The following is a 26,155-nucleotide window of genomic DNA, read 5'->3' on the forward strand; positions in this document are numbered from 1 at the left end:
GCTCCTGCCAGTTGCCGATAACGGTTACAAAACATGATCATCCCATACAACAAATTATATCTCATCACGTCTTGACCATATCACATCGCAACATGCCCTGCAAAAACAAGTTAGACGTCCTCTACTTTGTTGTTGCAAGTTTTACGTGGCTGCTACGGGCTTCTAGCAAGAACCGTTCTTACCTACGCATCAAAACCACAACGATTTTTCGTCAAGTGTGTTGTTTTAACCTTCAACAAGGACCGGCCATAGTCAAACTCGATTCAACTAAAGTTGAAGAAACTGACACCCGCTAGCCACCTGTGTGCGAAGCACGTTGGTAGAACCAGTCTCATGAATGCGGTCATGTAATATCGGTCCGGGCCGCTTCATCCAAAAATACCGCCGAATCAAAGTAAGACGTTGGTGGTAAGCAGTATGACTATTATCGCCCACAACCCTTTGTATTCTACTCGTGCATATAACATCTACGCATAGACCTGGCTCGGATGCGACTGTTGGGGAACGTAGTATTTCAAAAAAATAATCCTACGATCATGCAATATCTATCTAGGGGAAGCATAGCAACGAGCGGGGAGAGTGTGTCCACGTACCCTCGTAGACTGAAAGCGGAAGCGTTCAGTAACGTGGTTGATGTAGTCGAACGTCTTCACGATCCAACCGATCCAAGTACCGAACGTACGGCACCTCCGTGTTCAGCACACGTTCAGCACGATGACGTCCCTCGAGCTCTTGATCTAGTTGAGGACGAGGGAGAGTTCCGTCAGCACGACGGCGTGGCTACGGTGATGATGAAGTTACCGGCGCAGGGCTTCGCCTAAGCACTACGACGATATGACCGAGGTGTGTAATTGTGGAGGGGGGCACCGCACACGGTTAAGAGAAGACTTGGTGTGTCTTTGGGGTGCCCCCTTCCCACGTATATAAAGGAGGGGGGAGGAGGCCGGCCAAGGGGGGGCGCGCCATAGGGGAGTCCAACTAGGAGTCCCAATCCTAGTTGGAGTCCCCTTCCTTTTTCCAAGAGGGGGAGAGAGAGAAGGAGGAAGAGAGGGAGAAGGAAAGAGGGGGGCGCCGCCGCCTCCCTAGTCCAATTCGGACTTGCCATGAGGGGGGCGCGGCCTCCCCTTGTGGCCCTTCTCTCCTTTCCACTAAAGCCCATTAAGGCCCAATACTTCCCCAGGGGGTTCCGGTGACCTCCCGGTACTCCGAAAAATATCTGAATCACTCTCGAACCATTCCGGTGTCCGAATATAACCTTCCAATATATCGATCTTTACCTCTCGACCATTTCGAGACTCCTCGTCATGTCCGTGATCTCATCCGGGACTCCGAACAAACTTCGGTCATCAAATCACATAACTCATAATACAAATCGTCATCGAACGTTAAGCGTGCGGACCCTACGGGTTCGAGAACTATGTAGACATGACCGAGACATATCTCTGGTCAATAACCAATAGCGGAACTTGGATACTCATATTGGCTCCTACATATTCTATGAAGATCTTTATCGGTCAAACCGCATAACAACATACGTTGTTCCCTTTGTCATCGGTGTGTTACTTGCCCGAGATTCGATCGTCGGTATCATCATACCTAGTTCAATCTCGTTACCGGCAAGTCTCTTTACTCGTCCTGTAATGCATCATCCCGCAACTAACTCATTAGTCATATTGCTTGCAAGGCTTATAGTGATGTGCATTACCGAGAGGGCCCAGAGATACCTCTCCGATACACGGAGTGACAAATCCTAATCTCGATCTATGCCAACTCAAGAAACACCTTCGGAGACACCTGTAGAGCATCTTTATAATCACCTAGCTACGTTGTGATGTTTGATAGCACACAAGGTGTTCCTCCGGTATTCGGGAGTTGCATAATCTCATAGTCAGAGGACCATGTATAAGTCATGAAGAAAGCAATAGCAATAAAACTAATCGATCATTATGCTAAGCTAACAGATGGGTCTTTTCCATCACATCATTCTCTAATGATGTGATCCCGTTCATCAAATGACAACACATGTCTATGGTTAGGAAACTTAACCATCTTTGATTAACGAGCTAGTCAAGTAGAGGCATACTAGGGACACCCTGTTTGTCTATGTATTCACACATGTACTAAGTTTTCGGTCAATACAATTCTAGCATGAATAATAAATATTTATCATGATATAAGGAAATATAAATAACAACTTTATTATTGCCTATAGGGCATATTTCCTTCAATTGGGTGAATGAATGGTTCAGTAAAAAAATTGAGCAAGAAGAAGAAAAACTCATGATCTCTTTCGCTGCCGCACGCAATGGCCATCTTGCGTCCAGCCGAGCAACTGCGTCACAAAACTTGGTGACGGTGGTCTGGATGGCGTACCATTGATACGATACTGATTCCACATTGCATTGTTGGACGATGTGCATGTCATAGGGCGCACTGTGCTTTCGCGCATGAAGCGAATCATGCAAGCGCTGCCAGAAGAGCCCCCTTTCGCTCTTGCCTACGAAATCCACGGAATCCAACCACGCATCGCACAACAGCTCATCCTCCATGGCCGAGTACCTGCCATCCTTCGTACTCTAAAAAACAACATGGCGTTTGAAAATAAGCTCAATTGCATTTGACCGAACACCTGTCGAGCATGATGTCCGCCATGGACGTCGTCAACAGTGGGCGGAGTGTACCTGGCTATGGACAGGTCCAGGATGGACGGTGCTGTCGTAAAAGGCGAGCGGACGCGTCGGTGCTGGTTGCGGAGGTCCAGCAAGCATGTGTGGCGGCCGGAGAGGGACAAAGGGCACGATGCAAAGTATGGCGGAGAAGGGGCGGATTGGAAGGCGGTAGGACCGGGAGGGGAGATTTAGTGGGCCGGGGGTGTCGGAGTCCTACGTATTTGTTGCCTGGACTCCCGCAAACCCCCCACTTTTGTTCCAATTTGGGAGAAAATATGCGTCTGGACAGGTCGACGGACCGATACAGACCCGTATTGAATGAAAAACATGTCTGGTCGTGTAGTCCGGATATATGCGGTTTAAGGATTGATGCGTTGAAGATGCTCTTACTATTCATTAAATAGGGGAGGGTTTTAATGTAGAAAAAGACGTTCCACTTGACAAAAGTTTCCCCCTTGCGTAGTACTCCACAGATTTCTGCCCCGGACTACACGTTGCAGGTAGTTTAGCTCTTTTTTTTGCGAAATCGTTTAGCTAGATATTCATTCGATAGCCGATCGCCTGGACAGTGGGAGAATTCTAGCCCGGATTTTATTTCTCTTCTTCTTGTAAATGATATGACCATTCTATGAGAAATAAAGTCTTTCACCCGTCAAAAAAACTCCACAGATTTCTGCATGCATGCCATGAACTTGATCAGCGACGGTGTCAACTAATGAATTGGTCGTCCTGTGTCCCCAGAGATGCGTTGCGTTTGTCTTTGAGCGGCGTGTGAGTGAGGGCGCGAAATCAAGTTATCAACTTGCGACGCAACGGGCCGATAATGGCACTGAAAGAAGTCGACACGCAGTACTCATAAATTAATGAGTGAGTGCATGTGCATGCATGCAAGGAGAAAAGTTTGAGAGCAATTTAATTGATTGGACAGTTGGAATATTCTCCAGGTTTTGTACCGCAAGTTGAACAATAATTGTATAGCCAGCAGCCGGCTATATGACACTGTCGTGTCATTTAATAATCCACTTGTACAATAGTTAGTCATTACGACTCGGGATATGGAGTGTTGATAGGAAATTGATACAACATCCCCTCGTTTCATTTGTACCATCATACAAAAATTGAATTTGAAAGTCTTATAGCCCGTCTATATCACCCTATTATATTTGCTGTAAGGACCCCTAAAAATTTTTTTTGCTCCAAGGAGATATGCTTCACAATTAATTACTCCCTCCGTTTTTTTTATAAGACGTTTCCGACAGCTTGCTTTGTACTGTTTTGAACAGTGTCTGAATGTCTAAAACATCTTATAAAAATAAACAGAGGTAGTACATGGAAAACAAACCGCTGCGCCATGCTGCCAGCCATGTAAAGGTTGCACTCTCAATAAACGGAGAGCGAATTAAGGTTCTACTAACACTACTAGATTTTTGGGTTTTTTTTTTGCGAGTGAACACTACTAGATTTGACCCTAAGAAAACACTGCTATTTTTTTTTTGCTAATGAAAGAAAAACACTACTAGATTTGCCAAGGACAATATTTAATTATGTACTTCATTCGTTTTATTTACTCTGAATATTAGCTCTATCTTAAGTGAAAATTTGGTCATATTTATATTAAAAATCATTAATATTTTTTGAAAACATGAACATTTTTTGAATTCGTGAACTTTTTTTAAATTGTGAGCATTTATCAAAGACCCCCAAAAAAATTGAAATCATTAATACTTTTTACAAATTCCCTACTTTTGTCTGAAATTGCCAACATTTTTCGGATCCGCGAACATTTCCTAAAATTTAAGAATTTTTTGGAAGTTCACAAAGATATTTTTTTGTTTTGACAACATTTTTCGAATTCAATATTTTTTTTGAATCTGCGAACATTTTTTGAATCAGTGAACTTTTGATATTTGGGCATGATTTTTGAAATTTTCGAACATTTAAAAGAACATGAAGAATTTGTTGATTTATGTACATTTTATGGAATTCCAAAACCTGTACTTGTGAAATTTTTCAAATTGATGAACAATTTTCAAATTAAGAACCTTGAAATCGCGATCATTTTTTTAGAAGACGATCATATTTTTTTTAATTTGGGACAAAAGAACAGGGGTGCATGCGCCCATGGGCTGGCCCAAATCGAGCGCTGCGGAGAGGTAGGGGAGAGCGCGTTTGCTGAGTATCCAGCACGCAGATCGCTGAATAGGGGCACCGCAGGGACAGTAAAATATAAAGTCCCTTTCAAGTCCCGAGCTCAAATGCTCCCTAATAAACAGTAAAACCAGAAAAAAAAATGTATAAAGTTATAAAAGAAATTGATCTTTTTTGGTTGCAAACTTTGACAAATGTGCTTGCAAAAAATTAGCATAAAATGACATTTCATAAAGTCATGATAAAAAAATCAAAACCGATGCTCCAAAAATGATGTGTTCAAAAGCATTCTTGGAGTGCTGATTTTGTTTCTTTTGTCATGACTTCCACGAATGTTGTTTCAAGAAGAAAATTTTCAAGCACTGAGAACATTTGTCAAAGTTTGCACCCTAAAAATTCAGAATTTTCAGAACTTTCTACTATTTTTTCCGGAATTTACTGTTCATTCCAAGCTCATATGAGCTTTGGAGTAGAAAGGGACTTCCGCACCCGCAGGGTGCTTAGCCTGCCCCATGCTTCCTATTCCTTATTCCTACAGCAGTAGCCTGGCTGTATTTAAATGATTTATACGTACTCTGACGCACAGCGGATGCACATCATCAGTCCGAGGACATCAACCAAACGCACGTAGCCTCGCCAGGCAATATTTTCAATCTTCTCAGGCTCAATCCAGGCAGTCCATTTCTCCAGGCACGGTGTTCAGGTATCCAACCAAACAGGCCCTACAAGCGACATATATACCCCTCTCCAGTTTATTCCTCTACTCATCAAATGGTAAAAAAAAATCTATACGGCTACCAGATCTCCACCTGCACCTAGCAACATTATTACAGAAACACACTGTTCCAGCACGTAACCCGGCCAAAGAGAAGGAAGACGGTACTACTTCTTGGCCGCGCCCAGCACCCGGCAGCGGTACTCGCCAAGCGCCCAGATAGGGAAGATGTTCCGATACTGGGAGTAGCTGATCATGCAGTTCTTGTTGAAGACTCCCATGATCTCCTGTTAAATGCGGCAAAAAACAAATTTAGATGATATAACGCTTGAGCTTCCCTAGTACTGTATCAAATATCATGCAAAAAGACAAGCAATTCCTACCTATTCAATGGCATGTTTTAGACTGTCCAAAAAGACATGCAAAAAGGTCACAAGTATTGTTGCAAGATTCTGGTGGGGAGGTGACGACAAGAAAAAGGAAATGCATTGGAAAAAGTGGCAGGACATAGGTATCCCAAAATGTGAGGGGGGAATGGGCTTTAGAGATTTTGGCCTAGTTAATCAAGCCATGTTGGCTAAACAAGGGTGGAGGCTATTGACCAACCCTGACTCGCTTTGTGCAAAGGTGCGCTCAAAGGCAGATATAATCATGATTCAGATTTCTTGGCAGCAACAAAAAAGAGGAACTCCTCTCATACTTGGAGGGCAATTCTACATGGAAGAGAATCCCTGAAACTAGGGCTGATTAAACATGTGGGGGATGGTGCTAGTGTTAACATATGGGAGGACCCTTAAATACCCTCTATGGCTATCGTCCAATTATTCAGTTACCAGGGGATACAGTCACTAAGGTGGAGGAGCTTATTGATCTTGAGAATAATAGTTTGGATCTTATTGTCTTGGAAGAGAACTTTGCAGCACCTGATGTTCAGGCTATTGCTAAAACACCAATAGGTAACTGGGGTGAAGATTGCTGGGCCTGGGCGTTGGTGAGGAATGCTAATTTTTCTGTTCGGTCGGTGTATAAAATTCTGAGCACAAGTATGACACATTCCTATGAACCGTCTTCTTCAGGCACGGCAGGAAATGTCTTCTGGAACAAATTATGGAAACTGTCGGTACACCAAGAGTCAGGAATTTTTGGTGGAGAGTTATAAGAGGATTTGTGACATGTAAATCTGTTCTGCTCACCAGACACATAGAAAAAATCCCATTCTGCGACCTATGTTGCAAGGAGGAAACTATAACCCATGCTCTGTTCGAATGCACTTGGGCGAGACTCTTCTGGAAGGAGATGAAGACCATGGTGCATATAAAAATCCCAGTGCTACATCGTGCCTGAAGAAAACTGGGATCAGACCAATTTGTATGCATTGTATTGTGTGGCTGCTGGGAGGTTTGGTCTGAAAGGAATGCTCGTACTCACGGCGAGAAGGGCCGATCAGTTCAAGCTTCTGTTCGGTGGGCACTTGGTAATGCCGTTGATTTACAACAGCAGGTGAAGTTACTCGCCCTGCGGTAACAGGGAGGAAGCTTGCTGGCAAGCACCGGAACAAGGGACACTGAAAATCAATGTGGATGTGGCATTTCTTGAGCAGGCAGGCTGTGGAAGCACAGGGCTGGTGGTCCAAGATTCAGAGGGCAACCTAATTCGAGCGCAGGCCTTCTGGTATCAATTTGCATCAGGTGCTCAAACTATGGAGCTATACACTATCCAGGACGGGATTCAACTAGCCAAAGAATGGGCTACTCCAGGATATGTGTTGAAATTGATGCTAAAGAGATGGTTAAGATGTACAACTCTGGATTTTCAGACAGAGCAGCGGATGCAGCTGTTTGCCATGAAATCAAAGAGCTTTTGGGAGGGTTTATGAGCTAATGTCTGGTGTTTGTGCAAAGGGAAGCCAATGAAGCGGCCCACCGGTGTGCAAAGCAAGCCACAGAAGAGAGGAAATGTTTGTGGATTAATTATATGCCTTCTTTCTTAGTTGGTTGTATTCAGCTACCGTGTAATCCTCCTAACTGAGTAATAAAGCTCTTGATTCGCAAAAGAAAAGGTTTTCTCTGGTCAAATAGTAGTTACATTTCGCTGCACTGGTTTGAACTGCCTTCACATGCACAGCTGTGTTTATTACTAAAATGTTTTCCTTTGGATCTAGAGAAAATTTGTATGTTGAGAAACCATGAGATGGTGGTAAAGCATTTATGACTTACTTGCTGAGGAAATTCCCCATCCTCTGATTGTAAGTTTATCAAAACCTTCGCTGCTCGATGCAGAGGCGTCGGGTCTCTCTCAGCCTGTACCCAAACGAGATTTTAAGAACCATCGTGAATGAAGACATCATATGGTACTACCACAATCCACAGGTAACTGTAAACACACCTGTCCTGCGTCAATTAGAGTCAGCATGGCCCAGCCAGTGTTGACAGCATGAGTATGCTTCCCTTCAAGATTGGTGTAAACCTAATTGAATGGAAGTCAAAACATGATTATTGGTTAGTAAAAATTTCTTATGGTCCCCAGGAAGATGATGTGCATCTAAAGATCAAGATGCAAGAATACCATGCTTTACAGGGCATGCAGTCCTGAACGGTGAAAGCAGGAAAAAGAGCAAATGACTCTTTAGAAGAAAAGGAGAGTTTTATATCAAGTTGTTGTCCATTACGTTGACTCATATGTAACAATATTAACATTAATTCTAATAGACTGACATACAATATTTATCACATCACACTGACGATGAAGATTGGAATATAGAGATGCAATCCAGTATTCCAGTAAACAAGATTGCAAGTACATTCAAAACTAGGTAGAAATGAATCTACCTGATCTTGAGATGACAGATAGCTTTCTCCCCAGCCACCGAAAGGAAGCTCTTTTGACATCAGAAAGTCACATGCCTTTCTGATTGCAGGACTGCTCTTGAAGGTTCTACCTGCAGCTAGTAGCCCCTTCACTCCGAACCATGTGCCATAGGTGAAGCACACAGCCCAAGAGCCATACCTGTAGGAAAACAGATATAGAACGACGCAGTGTTATATGCATGTATTACTTGTATTCTTCTACATGGTGTCTGAAAACTAACCATGAACCATCTTTTCTTTGGATGCTCTCAATGTAACTAGCAGCTTTGTTGATACAGTTATCTACATCTTTCCTGCGGTGCCCAGGATAGAGCTTTTTAAATGATGTCAGGGCCTGAATTGCGGCTGAGGTACATTCCACATACCTGACACCAATTGAGTATTTAAAAAAATTCAGTTTGTCTCTCTATGGCAAGCAGCATAAAAATTGACAAGTTATTGCATCTTACGGGTAATCAATCACAATATCTCCGAATGTCTCGGCAGGGTTGATAAGCTGAACAGTTTAACAAACAATCAGATGGAAGAATTTTCGTAAATCAATAAGATTATATGACTAATGATTGGTTGTAGTTTTCAAACAAAGGAAACATCGGTCCAGTAAACCTGTATTAATTCAATATGAATTTTTTAATGGATGTACCTGTCCTCTTTGACTTGATATTTAATGATTCAAATTAGGCAATTACCTCATGAAGCACGCAACTTAAGAGCAACCTCCTAGTTGTAATGGTAGCACAACAACAAACAAATGAGGCAGGTACATACCTCAAGCCAGGCATAAGACCTTTGGAGTTCATATGTTGCGAAGCCACCATTTTCATTCTGTAAAGATTAAAACAAATTTGTTAAAACGGCACATCTCAAAATAATGTTTTACATATAATGCAAAAAAATACATAGAAGAGACTTTGAAATACAGGTTTCTTCCTTTTGAAGGAGTCTAGTCCACAACAGTTTTATATATGTTACCCCTGGGGCAATAATCTGGTGAAGCAACCAGGGCAACCAAAATTTTCAAAGCAAAGTCCAATTTGCAGCTACACTGCTCCACTTTGGTTTTGATGTGAATACAGCAAGGGAGAGCCCTGGTGTTCAGTAAATAACACCACTTCACTAATACAGTATTGCCTTATGATCTGTGCAATTTAGCAGAAGATAGAAACACTACTCGATATTAATCAACAGCTTAGCAGTACTTATCCTGAAGGCCGAAAGCACTTGCAGATAAAATACCTTGTGTGATATAACCTAACTGCAGCTTTGTAAAATATCAAAAGTTTACCATTTCACAGTAATGTACTGATAGCAAAAAAGCACTTGCAGATAGAATTATCCTATATGACAAAACCTATGTGATGCTTTATAGTATATACTAGCAACCGTCCACATGCAATGCACATTTCTTGCCATATATGTTACAAAAATAGGGCATACCCAGTGCTGAAAGCTCCCAGAAAAGGTGGGAAGTGGGGAAGGGAATTTCTAGACAGCCTTACCCTCGCATAATAGTTCTGCAGGGAATTTCTTGCCATATATATTGCATAGAATAAAATATATCCACATATGTAGAAACCCAAATTTATAATGTAAGTGTACTCAGTATTGAAATTATTTTTCACCATGTAAATTACTCAAATGAAGAAAGACTAAGCTCTAACCATACACTAAATGGTAAGCTATAAACGTACAACTAAAATAGACGATCCATTATTATTTATGAACTGTCGATCAAATAGACCATTATTAGAGGAGAGAATACAGGGTAAGGTTCCAAGTAAAATTCTCAACCCTTGGATCTGCGAGATAAAGATCATAAATATTAAGAATGGCTAAGATTGTTTGGATCAAACTCTAACTCATACTTTTCATATTTGCATAGATATAGATATATAAAAAAGTAACAATTCACTACTCCTAGACTGAGTGCTCACATGACATGAGAGAGATATATGGACCCTCTTCTAGGCAAACTGATACAATAGTTACAACTAACACAATCTAAAGGTTTGAATGCATTTACCATCCAAGACATCAAACAATTGACAGCATCATATAGTCTGTTAACTTCCACCGATTCGCCCACAATTTCTGGAGAAATCTTTGATAGCAATAATGAGGCCTGAAGGTAAAAGAAAATTCAACAATTAAACTATTTAAAACAAATGGTTATGCATATGAGAACTTGGCAGTTGACAAAACATACCAGCAGCTAAAAACCAGTGAACAAAACCAGATCTTATACATATGAGAGCTAGAATGATTCTTATTCCGTATGGTGCAAGAATAAAATTTCCTAGATTTCAAACAGGACAAAGTTTTAACTTCAAAGGTAGCTCCTTGTTGCTAACACTGACGGCCTAATTCACCTTTAGTCCTTCTGCAGTGCAATCTGATATAGGCCAACCATGATCAGCTGTAGAAAAGGGCCATGCACCTTTAGATATGTGACGGTACCAGTAACTCAGATCTCCAGGGCAGTCATCAACAACCTTTCGTATAATAGCAACAGGTAAGTACTAAGTACTGAAATGTACTTAAACGTTTCTTTTTTGCGGAGTAAAATGCACTTCAAGTGTTGACTGGTAAACAAACAGCCATGTGACATGTACCTGAGAGTTCTTAATAAAATCATGTGCCAGCTTAAGAGTGGGAGCAAACTCTTCAATGAGGTCAGTGGCCGCAATAGCTTGAACTGCAAAAGCTGTGTCCCAGAGCTGGCTGCCATTATAACCCTACAGTGGACAGAAATTGGATCGATTATAATCAAAGAGAAAGAAAAGCTAATGATGGACGGGTATAAGCAGGAAATCCGGTTACTAACCGAGTAAAAAAAAACAACTTTCCAGTTCCATGTAAAGACAGTAAGACATAGACAAATAGCTGTCTCTTATTGTAGCAGCTGCCTTAGTGAAAAGTAAATGAATGAAGTAAATAAAAACTCATTACCTGCATCTTCATGCCATCTTCAGCAACCCATAAGTAATCATATATTCTTGGAATGTGTAGCTTGAATGCTTCTGAGTTTGGATCTTCAATCCAGCAAGCAAGCATATTTAATACCTGCACATAAATTTATTCAATAATCAGTTGAACAGTATGATTATCTTTTTTGAGAAATATATTAAACTTATCTAGACATTATTAAGGTTTAAACTCCTGGTATGTAAGTTCACAAGCTTTGAACAAGAAATCATAGAATATGAGGATTCTTTCTCCACTAAATCAGCAAGATAGGGAGAAGTGCACAAAATGAACATATGTCCCAAACTAAAGAAATCATCATATATATTAAGGCACTAAGAACAATTTCCGATTTGAAAATATTATGAATTGGAGCAAAAATGAAATAAACCCCTGTAAAGCTTCACAAACCATTCAAATAATGCTTGCTTGTAACTTTTGTGCGCTTTACAGAGGATTATGGTTTAGCATTACTGAACACTATGGTTTGCCTTAGGGGACACTAGCTTGGCATAGAGGATACTGTCCACAAGTCCTTCAGCCCTTGTGACATAGAAGTGTACATGTTTTAAAACCAAAGGGCAAACCCGCAATATATAATCGTGGGATATGGTATTACATGAAGTAAGAATAGGTGAACTTGCTGCTGCAATTGTGGTCAATTACAAGGCTGTAGAGAGACTTTAGTTCTCACATGCGATTTGGGCACAGGTAATGCTACAGTACAGTGGCTGGACAATCAGGCCAGCAAAACCAGAAAGTTTAAAGAGGCATGCATGAAATAAAGCACTGCAGTTATTATCTCTGCATCTTACAGGACGAAAGGATCATCCTGATGCTTGAAGCAAGAAAAAGACAAAAGGCAGATCAGCAGGCAAGCATATTCTTCAGATTACCTTGTTCACAGGACCAATGCAAATGTATCGAGTGTTCTCATCTTCATAATGAACATGCTGCATGACATGGTTCAAAGATTTCTCTCTCAGTTTGTTCCCAGGCCAGTGCATCATAACAGGTTCAACAAATTTATGGAGAGTGGCCCATAAGATATCTTGTATGAGTGGATGTGGGTAGTACAGATCTTCCTACAATAAAGCACAAGAAAAAACCTTCAAAGAACAATCTTAATCATTAGATCCTAAATAGACATCATGCAGATAAAGAAAGATAAATAGGGCAGCTTAGGCTTCTATAAATTTCAAAGATTAATTATAAATCTATAATCACTTATCCTTCCGCTAAGACCAGTAATCTATAATCTATTCTTTGAAGGAAAAGGGAATTCTCTCAATGTTGAAGATGCTGTTGATTGTGAACCCATATAGGCTATTTGTAAAGAGGAATGGGAAAAAAATCACGGAAAACCGGGCTATTATACAATACTTACTATCTTATGTAACACAGCGGGATTATTTCGCTACTATGTTTACACAAGCAATAACGGTAAATGCACCAGAATTCTTGGAGAATATTCAAATACCAGAAAGAGCCAGCTACATTAAGATAATTATTATGTTACTTGAGTCTGCAATTATGAAGCAAGCACGAATGAGAGGGAACCGTGCTCTTCAGGCGGCTATGGTATCCCAATCTATTGTGTTTCAGATATTATCACCTATTGAATCATGAGTTATAAGTAGCACAACAAAACGTTTTGACCACATTCACATGGAAGATGCACCGCAATCAGTCTTTCTCCTGCACCAGGCAGTGTACGATAGCAACTTACAAGCATGAAAATCTGGGAATACAAGGCAATCCCCATCAAACTTGTAGGCTGCTTATATCAAAGCCTCCGAACCAAGGACTAGTAAACTATTCAGTGGTACAACGAATATTTCTGAAACTGTATTTCACATTCATGGCCCATACTGCTATTCAAATCGAAATGGCTATGTCAACTCATTATGTTGGCAATGGGACTTCTTAAAGACCCTGTACTTTGGCAATGAGGTTCCTTAAAGACTTTGTACCTTGGCTATGGGTCATCTTAAAGACTCTTTCCTAGAGTGAGGACCACATTGGCACAAGTAGATCTACTTAGGATTTTTTCCATTAACTCTGGCTCATCATGGCCCATAAGAAATTTGGCTCGCACACATCAACATCACTAAGAAAGATTGAGATAAGCAAAAACCTTAGCACAGAGATTGCGAGCACTGTCCCAATCAACCTCGCTGTAGGGGACTTTGAAGAGTTCATTTCTTAGTTCCAATATAATTGGTGTAATTCGGCCGACAAACCTCTTTCCATAAACGTAGCACATGGGTAGATACACCATTCTGCAGTGACACCACATTCGACCTGCACGATAGCGTCAGGCATATCAGCAAGACATAACCAACATGGAAGATCAAAGCAATTAATGCTGACATAGTGCAAAAAAGAACCTGGGTGGACTGGCAGGCAATACGGCAACATCCATGTTTCCGGTGGCAGTGGATTGTTACCAGACCAATCAAATACACCAAGTACCTTAAATAAGTCAGGGAATTAGGAGGAATTCCTTAGGCCATAGTCAGACTGTGCAAAATGGAAGCAGCCTTCATAGAGAGGAAAAAATGTTAATTCCATACCGCGAGCCAAAACTTTCCCCATGATGTTATATAAGTTGCTCCCCCATGGTCTAAAATCCAGTTTCGACCTTTCTCCATAGCTCCATCTCCACTATCTGGTCCCTCACCAAGCAATCTCAAAGAAACATAGGTCAAGGCTGAGCCAAACATGGTGCTTGGACCCTCAATGTGTAATCCCCAACCTCCATCTTCATTCTACACACAATCGCCAAAAAATTATTTACTTTATCCACTGTGAGATGGCACAGTTGGCAAATAGATCCTTGCCTGATGATTATAGAGATATCGACGGATCTCCTTTTGATGTTCTGATGATAAAACAGTGTTCAGTGCTCCAGTAACATGTAGCATTATAAGCTGAATAGAAGATAAAATGCAGTGAGTAAGTTTCCATATGACATAAACAAGTTTTTAAATGAAATGTCAAACCAGGGGAAGTACCAATCCTGGCATAAGGAACATAGGACCCCCATAATCCCCAGGCCAGTGTCCATCGTGTGCCTGGAGAGTAGAAAAAGTGCTGAGCGCCCTTCTCAAAGTGGTCGACACAGCTTCCTCCGTGACATCTTCATTCTCCCCCAGCTTGATAGCAGGAAGATCCAACTTAAGTGGATTTTCTTTTGCAAGCTGCAGTACATACAAGAGAACAAACGCTTTAGAAGCTACGGAGATATTCCAAAGCAAAAAAACACCCTAGTTTTAGTAGCACAAAGAATCCACAGGCAAGTTGAACTGAAGTGGTAGAACAAAAAGGAAAAGACTCAGGAAAATATCACTACTCCAGCATCAAGAATTGGTCTGCCCTCTTGCTAAATACTGTTAGAGCACTATGAATTGTGCTTCTGGTCTTAACTCTTAACCCAGTCCCGAAAAGTATTGACCATCTCTGTGGTAATTGGGTTAAAAACCTTTTAACCTGAAGGTAAGGGAAATGACTCTAGTGGAGATAACAGCAAGTCAGCAATACAGTGCCCTTCCTTTAACGCACGCAACAAAAGCATGTTCTCAATCAACATCATAGACCTTCTGACCCCAAATGCTGTTATAAATATCGATAGCTACGGTTCAGCTGAACATTGCATTGCATTGCTTAAATCAAGTCTGCTACAGGATACACTCTCCTCGCTTGCTCTGCTCTTTGGTTGCTTGATAAAAACACAGGTGTAATACACCTGGAAATTCCGTGGTTTATATGAACGGAAAGAAAGAACTGCAGGCGTCATGCGTCCCGTTCAGAGAACAAAATGCCCAGCGTCAGCCAGCACACTTGCCGATCGCGTGCACTGTGTGCTTCCGGTGGGCATTAAAAGCTGAAGTAGGAGCAGTTGGCAACGGGAAAGCGGGGCCGTGCCCGTGCCCATCCAGAGCGTGGCGCTTGCGTCTCAGATATTCATAGTATATACGTATGCAAGATCGGATCCCAGCATACTCGCTGCGCATTAAAACCTTTGCCAAGTGGTGTAGGAGAGACTAGACAGTCTGATGCTGCAATCTTCCTTTGCTTAGAAAGGTTGCGGCATACTGTAGTCTCGCTGCGCATTAAAATCGTTTTGAAATGTAAGGTGGCTCGCTGGCAGCTACCTTCTGGCGCGGCTGCCGGCTCGTACCAGTACGCGGCGACTAGTCGTTGGATGTGGCAGGCGGCATCATCCAGGTGACAAAAAATGTAGCTACGGTAGGGGGAAAAAACTGTGGGGCTTCGCCATCGCGGAGCCACCCGGAATTCGAAATCGTGGCATGCAGGGCAGGGCAGCGGCGACCGAGGGGGAGGGGCGGGAGGGGGGCATTCGGTTCGTGGGGTTACCTGGATGCGCATGGGGAGGTCGGCGCTGTGCTTGAGCTGGTGGCGGCGCGCGGCGAACTCCCGGCGCGCGGCGTCGACGGCGGCGAGGGCGTCGGGGTCGTCGGCGGCGGCGTCGAACTCCCAGACCTGGCGGCCGACGTGCGCGTTCTTGGTGCGCAGCCACGGGTCGGCCCCGCCCTCCGCGATCTTCAGCCGCCACATCCCTCCGGCCCCGGCGAGCCTCCCCGGCGACCAACCGAACAGTACTGCACGACCACCGCCGGCACTGGCAGCAGGAGGAGCAGAGGACGAGGGCGGAGCAGGACAAATGGGCAATGGCGAGATCTGCCGGCCCGATCCGGCGAAGAATTAGATAATGGGGGTTTCGGATCGCGCGGGGCGGGGCTGGAGCGGGGTTTGGACGGGAGCGCGCGCGCGGTGCGGCGACGTGGCGTGGGACGTCTCTCGCCCCCTCGACTCTATCTCTCTCGGCAGTGGCTTTTTGGCTCAACGCCTGCAGGCTCTCTGACCCGCTCGTGGAGGGGAGAGGGGAGGGGGGTTGGGGTTTTGTGGGGGCAGGTGGTGGGGCGTGATAGGTGTCAGCGTTCTAATAGTACCGTGATGCCGTCCGATCTGTTCCCCGTCGACGACGTCCAACCAGCACCACTAGTTCGTTCTCTCCATTTTCTTTTGTGCGGGAACACGTCACTGCCCATCCTCTGGTTACTTAACCAAAACCACTCCATCGGTCGGACGGCGAGTTAAAATCCAGGTAACCACCACATTCGCGATGCGGTTAGCATAAAACTACGTACTACTCCTACCACTTTAGAGATCGTTGCACTTTGCGCCACGCCGAATTTTTTACGGTGGCAAAAAACACTACGCCGTTTTTTCAACATAATTTGACGTGTCCAAGCACTCGCATGGGTGGCGGCGCACCTAACGCTCGTCCGACCAACACTGTCGGAACCAGTTTCCCTAAAGGGAAACGGACGACCAACTCACTCTCTCGACCAGCTCACTCCCTCGCTCCCTCTCACGCCCCTCTTGATCTCTCTCCCATGTGCGCCGCCGACGCCGCTCACTCTCACCGTCAGCTCGCAATGTCGTTCTGAAAAGACGGGAAGGAGAGCTGTGAGAATGAATTGAGCTACACCGACATGGACATGAATCTGTGGGTAAGATTTTCCATTGGTTTGGGTTTGGGTTAGGGTTTGGATTTGTGCTGTTACCATCTTTGATTTAAGCTAAGTTGACCAAGCAGGAAAACCCTGAGACCACTATTGATGTTTCCTTCTGTGGATGAGTGGCTCATCCGGTCATGAATGCAAGCTTCATCACTTTAGGGCCTAGAAATGCGTTGCCTTTTATAGCATAGACATTGGGAAGAGATTTTATGGCTGCGTTAAGCACATAATGTGTTGTAGATGTTGAATTGCAAAGTAGACAACTGAAATCAGCCATATACTGAATCTTGTAGTTGCTGGCTTGCAAAGTTCTTAACTGAACTTAGCCATGTACTGAATGTTGTAGTTGATGACTTGCAATGTGCCTAACTAAATATACATATACTATATGTTGCATTTTCTCACTTGCAAAGTACTTAACTGTAGGGATGAACTGGGTAGGGTATGGGTGGATAAAACCTCCTTTTGCCCAAACCCATACCTGTTGGGAATCGTAGCATAATTTTAAAATTTTCCTACGCTCACCAAGATGCATCTATGGAGTATACTAGCAACGAGGGGAAAAGAGTGCATCTACATACCCTTGTAGATCACGAGCGGAAGCGTTCCAATGAACGTGGATGACGGAGTCGTACTCGCCGTGATCCAAATCACCGATGACCGAGTGCCGAACGGACGGCACCTCCGCGTTCAACACACGTACGGTGCAGCGACGTCTCCTCCTTCTTGATCCAGCAAGGGGGAAGGAGAGGTTAATGGAGATCCAGTAGCACGACGGCGTGGTGGTGGATGTAGCGGGTCTCGGCAGGGCTTCATCGAGCTTCTGCGAGAGGGAGAGGTGTAGCAGGGGAGGAGGGAGGCGCCCAAGGCTGAGATATTGCTGCCCTCCCTCCCCCCCATTTATATAGGCCCCCTGGGAGGGGGGGCGCTGGCCAAACCCCATCTAGGGTGGGGGGCGGCGGCCAAGGGGGTGCCTTGCCCCCCAAGGCAAGTGGGAAGCCCCCCCACCCTAGGGTTTCCAACCCTAGGCGCATGGGGGAGGCCCATGGAGGGCGCCCAGCCCACTAGGGGCTGGTTCCCTTCCCACTTCAGCCCATGGGGCCCTCCGGGATAGGTGGCCCCACCCGGTGGACCCCCGGGACCCTTCCTGTGGTCCCGGTACAATACCGGTAACCCCCGAAACTTTCCCGGTGGCCGAAACTTGACTTCCTATATATAATTCTTCACCTCCGGACCATTCCGGAACTCCTCGTGACGTCCGGGATCTCATTCGGGACTTCGAACAACTTTCGGGTTTCCGCATACACATATCTCTACAACCCTAGCGTCACCGAACCTTAAGTGTGTAGACCCTACGGGTTCGGGAGACATGCAGACATGACTGAGACGCCTCTCCGGTCAATAACCAACAGCGGGATCTGGATACCCATGTTGGCTCCCACATGTTCCACGATGATCTCATCGGATGAACCACGGTGTCGAGGATTCAATCAATCCCGTATGCAATTCCCTTTGTTAATCGGTATGTTACTTGCCCGAGATTCGATCGTCGGTATCCCAATACCTTGCTCAATCTCGTTACCGGCAAGTCTCTTTACTCGTACCGCAATGCATGATCCCGTGACTAACGCCTTAGTCACATTGAGCTCATTATGATGATGCACTACCGAGTGGGCCCAGAGATACCTCTCCGTCACACGGAGTGACAAATCCCAGTCTCGATCCGTGCCAACCCAACAGACACTTTCGGAGATACCCGTAGTGCACCTTTATAGTCACCCAGTTACGTTGTGACGTTTGGCACACGCAAAGCACTCCTATGGTATCCGGGAGTTGCACGATCTCATGGTCTAAGGAAAAGATACTTGACATTGGAAAAGCTCTAGCAAACGAAACTACACGATCTTTTATGCTATGCTTAGGATTGTGTCTTGTCCATCACATCATTCTCCTAATGATGTGATCCCGTTATCAATGACATCCAATGTCCATAGTCAGGAAACCATGACTATCTGTTGATCAACGAGCTAGTTAACTAGAGGCTTACTAGGGACACGTTGTGGTCTATGCATTCACACATGTATTACGATTTTCGGACAATACAATTATAGCATGAACAATAGACGATTATCATGAACAAAGAAATATAATAATAACCATTTATTATTGCCTCTAGGGCATATTTCCAACAGTCTCCCACTTGCACTAGAGTCAATAATCTAGTTACATTGTGATGAATCGAACACCCATTGCGTCCTGGTGTTGATCATGTTTTGCTCTAGGGAGAGGTTTAGTCAACGGATCTGCTACATTCAGGTCCGTATGTACTTTACAAATATCTATGTCTCCATTTTGAACACTTTCACGAATGGAGTTGAAGCGACGCTTGATATGCCTGGTCTTCCTGTGAAACCTGGGCTCCTTCGCAAGGGCAATAGCTCCAGTGTTGTCACAGAAGAGAGTCATCGGGCCCGACGCATTGGGAATCACCCCTAGGTCGGTAATGAACTCCTTCATCCAGACTGCTTCCTGTGCTGCCTCCGAGGCTGCCATGTACTCCGCTTCACATGTAGATCCTGCCACGACGCTTTGCTTGCAACTGCACCAGCTTACTGCTCCTCCATTCAAAATATACACGTATCCGGTTTGTGACTTCGAGTCATCCAGATCTATGTTGAAGCTAGCGTCGACGTAACCCTTTACGACGAGCTCTTCGTCACCTCCATAAACGAGAAACATATCCTTAGTCCTCTTTAGGTACTTCAGGATATTCTTGACCGCTGTCCAGTGTTCCATGCCGGGATTACTTTGGTACCTTCCTACCAAACTTACGGCAAGGTTTACATCAGGTCTGGTACACAGCATGGCATACATAATAGACCCTATGGCCGAGGCATAGGGGATGACACTCATCTTTTCTCTATCTTCTGCCGTGGTCGGGCATTGAGCCGTGCTCAATTGCACACCTTGCAATACAGGCAAGAACCCCTTCTTGGACTGATCCATATTGAACTTCTTCAATATCTTGTCAAGGTATGTACTCTGTGAAAGACCAATGAGGCGTCTCGATCTATCTCTATAGATCTTGACGCCTAATATATAAGCAGCTTCTCCAAGGTCCTTCATTGAAAAACACTTATTCAAATAGGCCTTTATACTTTCCAAGAATTCTATATCATTTCCCATCAATAGTATGTCATCCACATATAATATGAGAAATGCTACAGAGCTCCCACTCACTTTCTTGTAAACACAGGCTTCTCCATAAGTGTGTGTAAACCCAAACGCTTTGATCATCTCATCAAAGCGAATGTTCCAACTCCGAGATGCTTGCACCAGCCCATAGATTGAGCGCTGGAGCTTGCATACTTTGTTAGCATTCTTAGGATCGACAAAACCTTCCGGCTGCATCATATACAACTCTTCCTTAAGGAATGCCGTTTTGACGTCCATCTGCCATATCTCATAATCATAGTATGCGGCAATTGCTAACATGATTCGGACGGACTTCAGCTTCGCTACGGGTGAGAAAGTCTCATCGTAGTCAACCCCTTGAACTTGTCGATAACCCTTAGCGACAAGTCGAGCTTTGTAGATGGTCACATTACCATCCGCGTCCGTCTTCTTCTTAAAGATCCATTTGTTTTCTATGGCTCGCCGATCATCGGGCAAGTCAGTCAAAGTCCATACTTCGTTTTCATACATGGATCCTATCTCGGATTTCATGGCTTCTAGCCATTTGTCGGAATCCGGGCCCGCCATCGCTTCTTCATAGTTCAAAGGTTCACCGTTGTCTAACAACATGATTTCCAGGACAGGGTTGCCGTACCACTTTGGTGCGGAACGTGTCCTTGTGGACCTACGAAGTTCAGTAACTTGATCCGAAGCTTCATGATCATCATCATTAACTTCCTCCCCAGTCGGTGTAGGCACCACAGGAACATTTTCCCGCGCTGCGCTACTTTCCGGTTAAGAAGGGGTGACTATCACCTCATCAAGTTCCACTTTCCTCCCACTCAATTCTTTCGAGAGAAACTCCTTCTCTAGAAAGGACCCGTTCTTGGCAACGAAGATCTTGCCTTCGGATCTGAGGTAGAAGGTATACCCAATGGTTTCCTTAGGGTATCCTATGAAGACGCATTTCTCCGACTTGGGTTCGAGCTTTTCAGGTTGAAGTTTCTTGACATAAGCATCGCTTCCCCAAACTTTTAGAAACGACAGCTTAGGTTTCTTCCCAAACCATAATTCATACGGTGTCGTCTCAACGGATTTCGACGGAGCCCTATTTAAAGTGAATGCGGCAGTCTCTAAAGCATAGCCCCAAAATGAGAGCGGTAAATCGGTAAGAGACATCATAGATCGCACCATATCCAATAGAGTGCGATTACGACGTTCGGACACACCATTTCTCTGAGGTGTTCCAGGCGGCGTGAGTTGTGAAACTATTCCACATTTCCTTAAGTGTGCACCAAACTCGTGACTTAAATATTCTCCACCACGATCTGATCGCAAGAATTTTATTCTCCTGTCATGTTGATTCTCAACTTCACTCTGAAATTCCTTAAACTTTTCAAAGGTTTCAGACTTGTGTTTCATTAGGTAGACATACCCATATCTACTTAAGTCATCAGTGAGAGTGAGAACATAACGATATCCTCCGCGAGCCTCAACACTCATTGGACCGCACACATCGGTATGTATGATTTCCAATAAGTTGGTTGCTCGCTCCATTGTTCCGGAGAACGGAGTCTTGGTCATCTTACCCATGAGGCATGGTTCGCACGTGTCAAATGATTCGTAATCAAGAGACTCCAAAAGTCCATCTGCATGGAGCTTCTTCATGCGCTTGACACCAATGTGACCAAGGCGGCAGTGCCACAGATATCTGGGACTATCGTTATCAACTTTACATCTTTTGGTATTCACACTATGAACATGTGTAGCATCACGTTCGAGATTCATCAAGAATAAACCATTGACCAGCGGGGCATGACCATAAAACATATCTCTCAAATAAATAGAACAACCATTATTCTTGGATTTAAATGAGTAGCCATCTCGAATTAAACGAGATCCAGATACAATGTTCATGCTCAAAGCTGGCACTAAATAACAATTATTGAGGTTTAAAACTAATCCCGTAGGCAGATGCAGAGGTAGCGTGCCGACGGCGATCACATAGACCTTGGAACCATTCCCGACGCGCATCGTCACCTCGTCCTTCGCCAGTCTCCGTTTATTCCGTAGTTCCTGTTTTGAGTTACAAATATGAGCAACCGCACCGGTATCAAATACCCAGGAGCTACTACGAGTACTGGTAAGGTACACATCAATTACATGTATATCACATATACCTTTGGTGTTGCCGGCCTTCTTGTCCGCTAAGTATTTGGGGCAGTTCTGCTTCCAGTGACCACTTCCCTTGCAATAAAAGCACTCTGTCTCAGGCTTGGGTCCATTCTTCGACTTCTTCCCAGTAACTGGCTTACCGGGCGCGGCAACTCCCTTGCCGTCCTTCTTGAAGTTCTTCTTACCCTTGCCCTTCTTGAACTTAGTGGTTTTATTCACCATCAACACTTGATGTTCTTTTCTGATCTCCACCTCTGCTGATTTCAGCATTGAATATACCTCAGGAATGGTCTTTTCCATCCCCTGCATATTGTAGTTCATCACAAAGCTCTTGAAGCTTGGTGGAAGCGACTGAAGGATTCTGTCAATGACCGCGTCATCCGGGAGATTAACTCCCAGCTGAGTCAAGCGGTTGTGCAACCCAGACATTCTGAGTATGTGCTCACTTACAGAACTATTTTCCTCCATTTTACAGCTGAAGAACTTGTCGGAGACTTCATATCTCTCGACCCGGGCATGAGCTTGGAAAACTAATTTCAGCTCCTCGAACATCTCATATGCTCCATGGTTCTCAAAACGCTTTTGGAGACCCGGTTCTAGGCTGTAAAGCATGCCGCACTGAACGAGGGAGTAATCATCAGCACGCTGCTGCCAAGCGTTCATAACGTCTTGGTTCTGTGGGATTGGTGCATCACCTAGCGGTGCTTCTAAGACATAATCTTTCTTGGCTACTATGAGGATGATCCTCAGGTTCCGGACCCAGTCCGTATAGTTGCTGCCATCATCTTTCATCTTGGTTTTCTCTAGGAACGCGTTGAAATTGAGGACAACGTTGGCCATTAGATCTACAAGACATAGTGTAAAGATTTTAGACTAAGTTCATGATAATTAAGTTCATCTAATCAAATTATTTAATGAACTCCCACTCAGATAGACATCCCTCTAGTCATCTAAGTGAATCATGATCCGAGTTAACTAGGCCGTGTCCGATCATCATGTGAGACGGACTAGTCAAGATCGGTGAACATCTCCATGTTGATCGTATCTTCTATACGACTCATGCTCGACCTTTCGGTCCTCCGTGTTCCGAGACCATGTCTGTACGTGCTAGGCTCGTCAAGTTAACCTAAGTGTATTGCGTGTGTTCCGAGGCCATGTCTGTACATGCTAGGCTCGTCAACACCCGTTGTATTCGAACGTTCGAATCTATCACACCCGATCATCACGTGGTGCTTCGAAACAACGAACCTTCGCAACGGTGCACAGTTAGGGGGAACACTTTTCTTGAAATTATCATAAGGGATCATCTTACTTACTACCGTTGTTCTAAGCAAATAAGATGCAAAAACATGATAAACATCACATGCAATCAAACAGTGACATGATATGGCCAATATCATTTTGCTCCTTTGATCTCCATCTTCGGGGCACCATGATCATCTTCGTCACCGGCATGACACCATGATCTCCATCGTTGTGTCTTCATGAAGTCGTCACGCCAACGATTACTTCTACTTCTATGGCTAACGCGTTTAGCAACAAAGTAAAGTAATTTACATGGCGTTATTCAATGACACGCAGGTCATGCAAAATAATAAAGACAACTCCTATGGCTCCTGCCGGTTGTCATACTCATCGACATGCAAGTCGTGATTCCTATTACAAAAATATGATCAATCTCATACATCGCATATATCATTCATCACATCTTCTGGCCATATCACATCACATAGCACTTGCTGCAAAAACAAGTTAGACGTCCTCTAATTGTTGTTGCAAGTTTTTACGTGGTTTGTAGGTTTCTAGCAAGAACGTTTCTTACCTACGTATGACCACAACGTGATTTGCCAATTTCTATTTACCCTTCATAAGGACCCTTTTCATCGAATCCGTTCCGACTAAAGTAGGAGAGACAGACACCCGCTAGCCACCTTATGCAACTAGTGCATGTCAATCGGTGGAACCTGTCTCACGTAAGCGTACGTGTAAGGTCGGTCCGGTCCGCTTCATCCTACAATACCGCCGAAACAAGAAAAGACTAGTAGCGGCAAGAAGAATTGGCAACATCAACGCCCACAACTGCTTTGTGTTCTACTCGTGCATAGTAGCTACGCATAGGCCTGGCTCATGATGCCACTATTGGGAATCGTAGCATAATTTTAAAATTTTCCTAAGCTCACCAAGATGCATCTATGGAGTATACTAGCAACGAGGGGAAAGGAGTGCATCTACATACCCTTGTAGATCGCGAGCGGAAGCGTTCCAATGAACGTGGATGTTGGAGTCGTACTCGCCGTGATCCAAATCACCGATGACCGAGTGCCGAACAGACGGCACCTCCGCGTTCAACACACGTACGGTGTAGCGACGTCTCCTCCTTCTTGATCCAGAAAGGGGAAGGAGAGGTTGATGGAGATCCAGCAGCACGACGGCGTGGTGGTGGATGTAGCGGGATGCCGGCAGGGCTTCGCCGAGCTTATACGAGAGAGAGAGGTGTTGCAGGGGAGGAGGGAGGCGCCCAAGGCTGTAATACTACTGCCCTCCCTCCCCCCTTTATATAGGCCCCTGGGAGGGGGGGCGCCGGCCAGAACCCATCTAGGGTGGGGGCGGCGGCCAGGGAGGTAACTTACCCCCCAAGGCAAGTGGGAAGCCCCCCCACCCTAGGGTTCCCAACCCTAGGCGCATGGGGGGAGGCCCATGGGGGGCCGCCCAGCCCACTAGGGGCTGGTTCCCTTCCCACTTCAGCCCACGGAGCACTCCGGGATAGGTGGCCCCACCCGGTGGACCCCCGGGACCCTTCCGGTGGTCCCGGTACAATACCAGTAACCCCCAAAACTTTCCCGGTGGCCGAAACTTGACTTCCTATATATAATTCTTTACCTCCGGACCATTCCGGAACTCCTCGTGACGTCCGGGATCTCATCCGGGACTCCGAACAACTTTCGGGTTTCCGCATACACATATCTCTACAACCCTAGCGTCACCGAACCTTAAGTGTGTAGACCCTACGGGTTCGGGAGACATGTAGACATGACCGAGACGCCTCTCCGGTCAATAACCAACAGCGGGATCTGGATACCCATGTTGGCTCCCACATGTTCCACGATGATCTCATCGGATGAACCACGGTGTCGAGGATTCAATCAATCCCGTATGCAATTCCCTTTGTTAATCGGTATGTTACTTGCCCGAGATTCGATCGTCGGTATCCCAATACCTTGTTCAATCTCGTTACCGGCAAGTCTCTTTACTCGTACCGCAATGCATGATCCCGTGACTAACGCCTTAGTCACATTGAGCTCATTATGATGATGCACTACCGAGTGGGCCCAGAGATACCTCTCCGTCACACGGAGTGACAAATCCCAGTCTCGATCCGTGCCAACCCAACAGACACTTTCGGAGATACCCGTAGTGCACCTTTATAGTCACCCAGTTACGTTGTGACGTTTGGCACACCCAAAGCACTCCTACGGTATCCGGGAGTTGCACGATCTCATGGTCTAAGGAAAAGATACTTGACATTGGAAAAGCTCTAGCAAACGAAACTACACGATCTTTTATGCTATGCTTAGGATTGGGTCTTGTCCATCACATCATTCTCCTAATGATGTGATCCCGTTATCAATGACATCCAATGTCCATAGTCAGGAAACCATGACTATCTGTTGATCAACGAGCTAGTTAACTAGAGGCTTACTAGGGACACGTTGTGGTCTATGCATTCACACATGTATTACGATTTCCGGACAATACAATTATAGCATGAACAATAGACGATTATCATGAACAAAGAAATATAATAATAACCATTTATTATTGCCTCTAGGGCATATTTCCAACAATACCCACATAAACCTTCTATACCCACCCACTTCAATACCCATGGGCGTA

General features: G+C 44.6%; 1 protein-coding gene across 1 annotated transcript; it reads right to left on the reverse strand.

Annotated features, from left to right (window-relative positions):
* Nucleotides 1-5,430: 5,430 nt before the first annotated feature.
* Nucleotides 5,431-16,262, reverse strand: LOC123143724 (cycloartenol synthase). The gene is made up of 18 exons (XM_044562687.1): nucleotides 15,744-16,262; nucleotides 14,381-14,566; nucleotides 14,207-14,296; nucleotides 13,940-14,134; nucleotides 13,754-13,838; nucleotides 13,501-13,667; nucleotides 12,260-12,448; nucleotides 11,349-11,462; nucleotides 11,012-11,134; nucleotides 10,769-10,891; nucleotides 10,423-10,521; nucleotides 9,168-9,224; nucleotides 8,849-8,895; nucleotides 8,621-8,764; nucleotides 8,361-8,538; nucleotides 7,918-7,998; nucleotides 7,749-7,832; nucleotides 5,431-5,819 (listed from the first exon to the last, which is right to left on the reverse strand). Exons 1-18 carry the CDS (start codon nucleotides 15,942-15,944, stop codon nucleotides 5,700-5,702), a joined length of 2,283 nt encoding a protein of 760 aa, XP_044418622.1. The 5' UTR covers nucleotides 15,945-16,262; the 3' UTR covers nucleotides 5,431-5,699.
* Between the last annotated feature and the right edge of the window lie 9,893 nt (nucleotides 16,263-26,155).

The sequence above is a fragment of the Triticum aestivum genome, chromosome 6D, assembly GCF_018294505.1.
Source record: "Triticum aestivum cultivar Chinese Spring chromosome 6D, IWGSC CS RefSeq v2.1, whole genome shotgun sequence".
In the NCBI taxonomy this organism is placed as follows: domain Eukaryota; kingdom Viridiplantae; phylum Streptophyta; class Magnoliopsida; order Poales; family Poaceae; genus Triticum; species Triticum aestivum.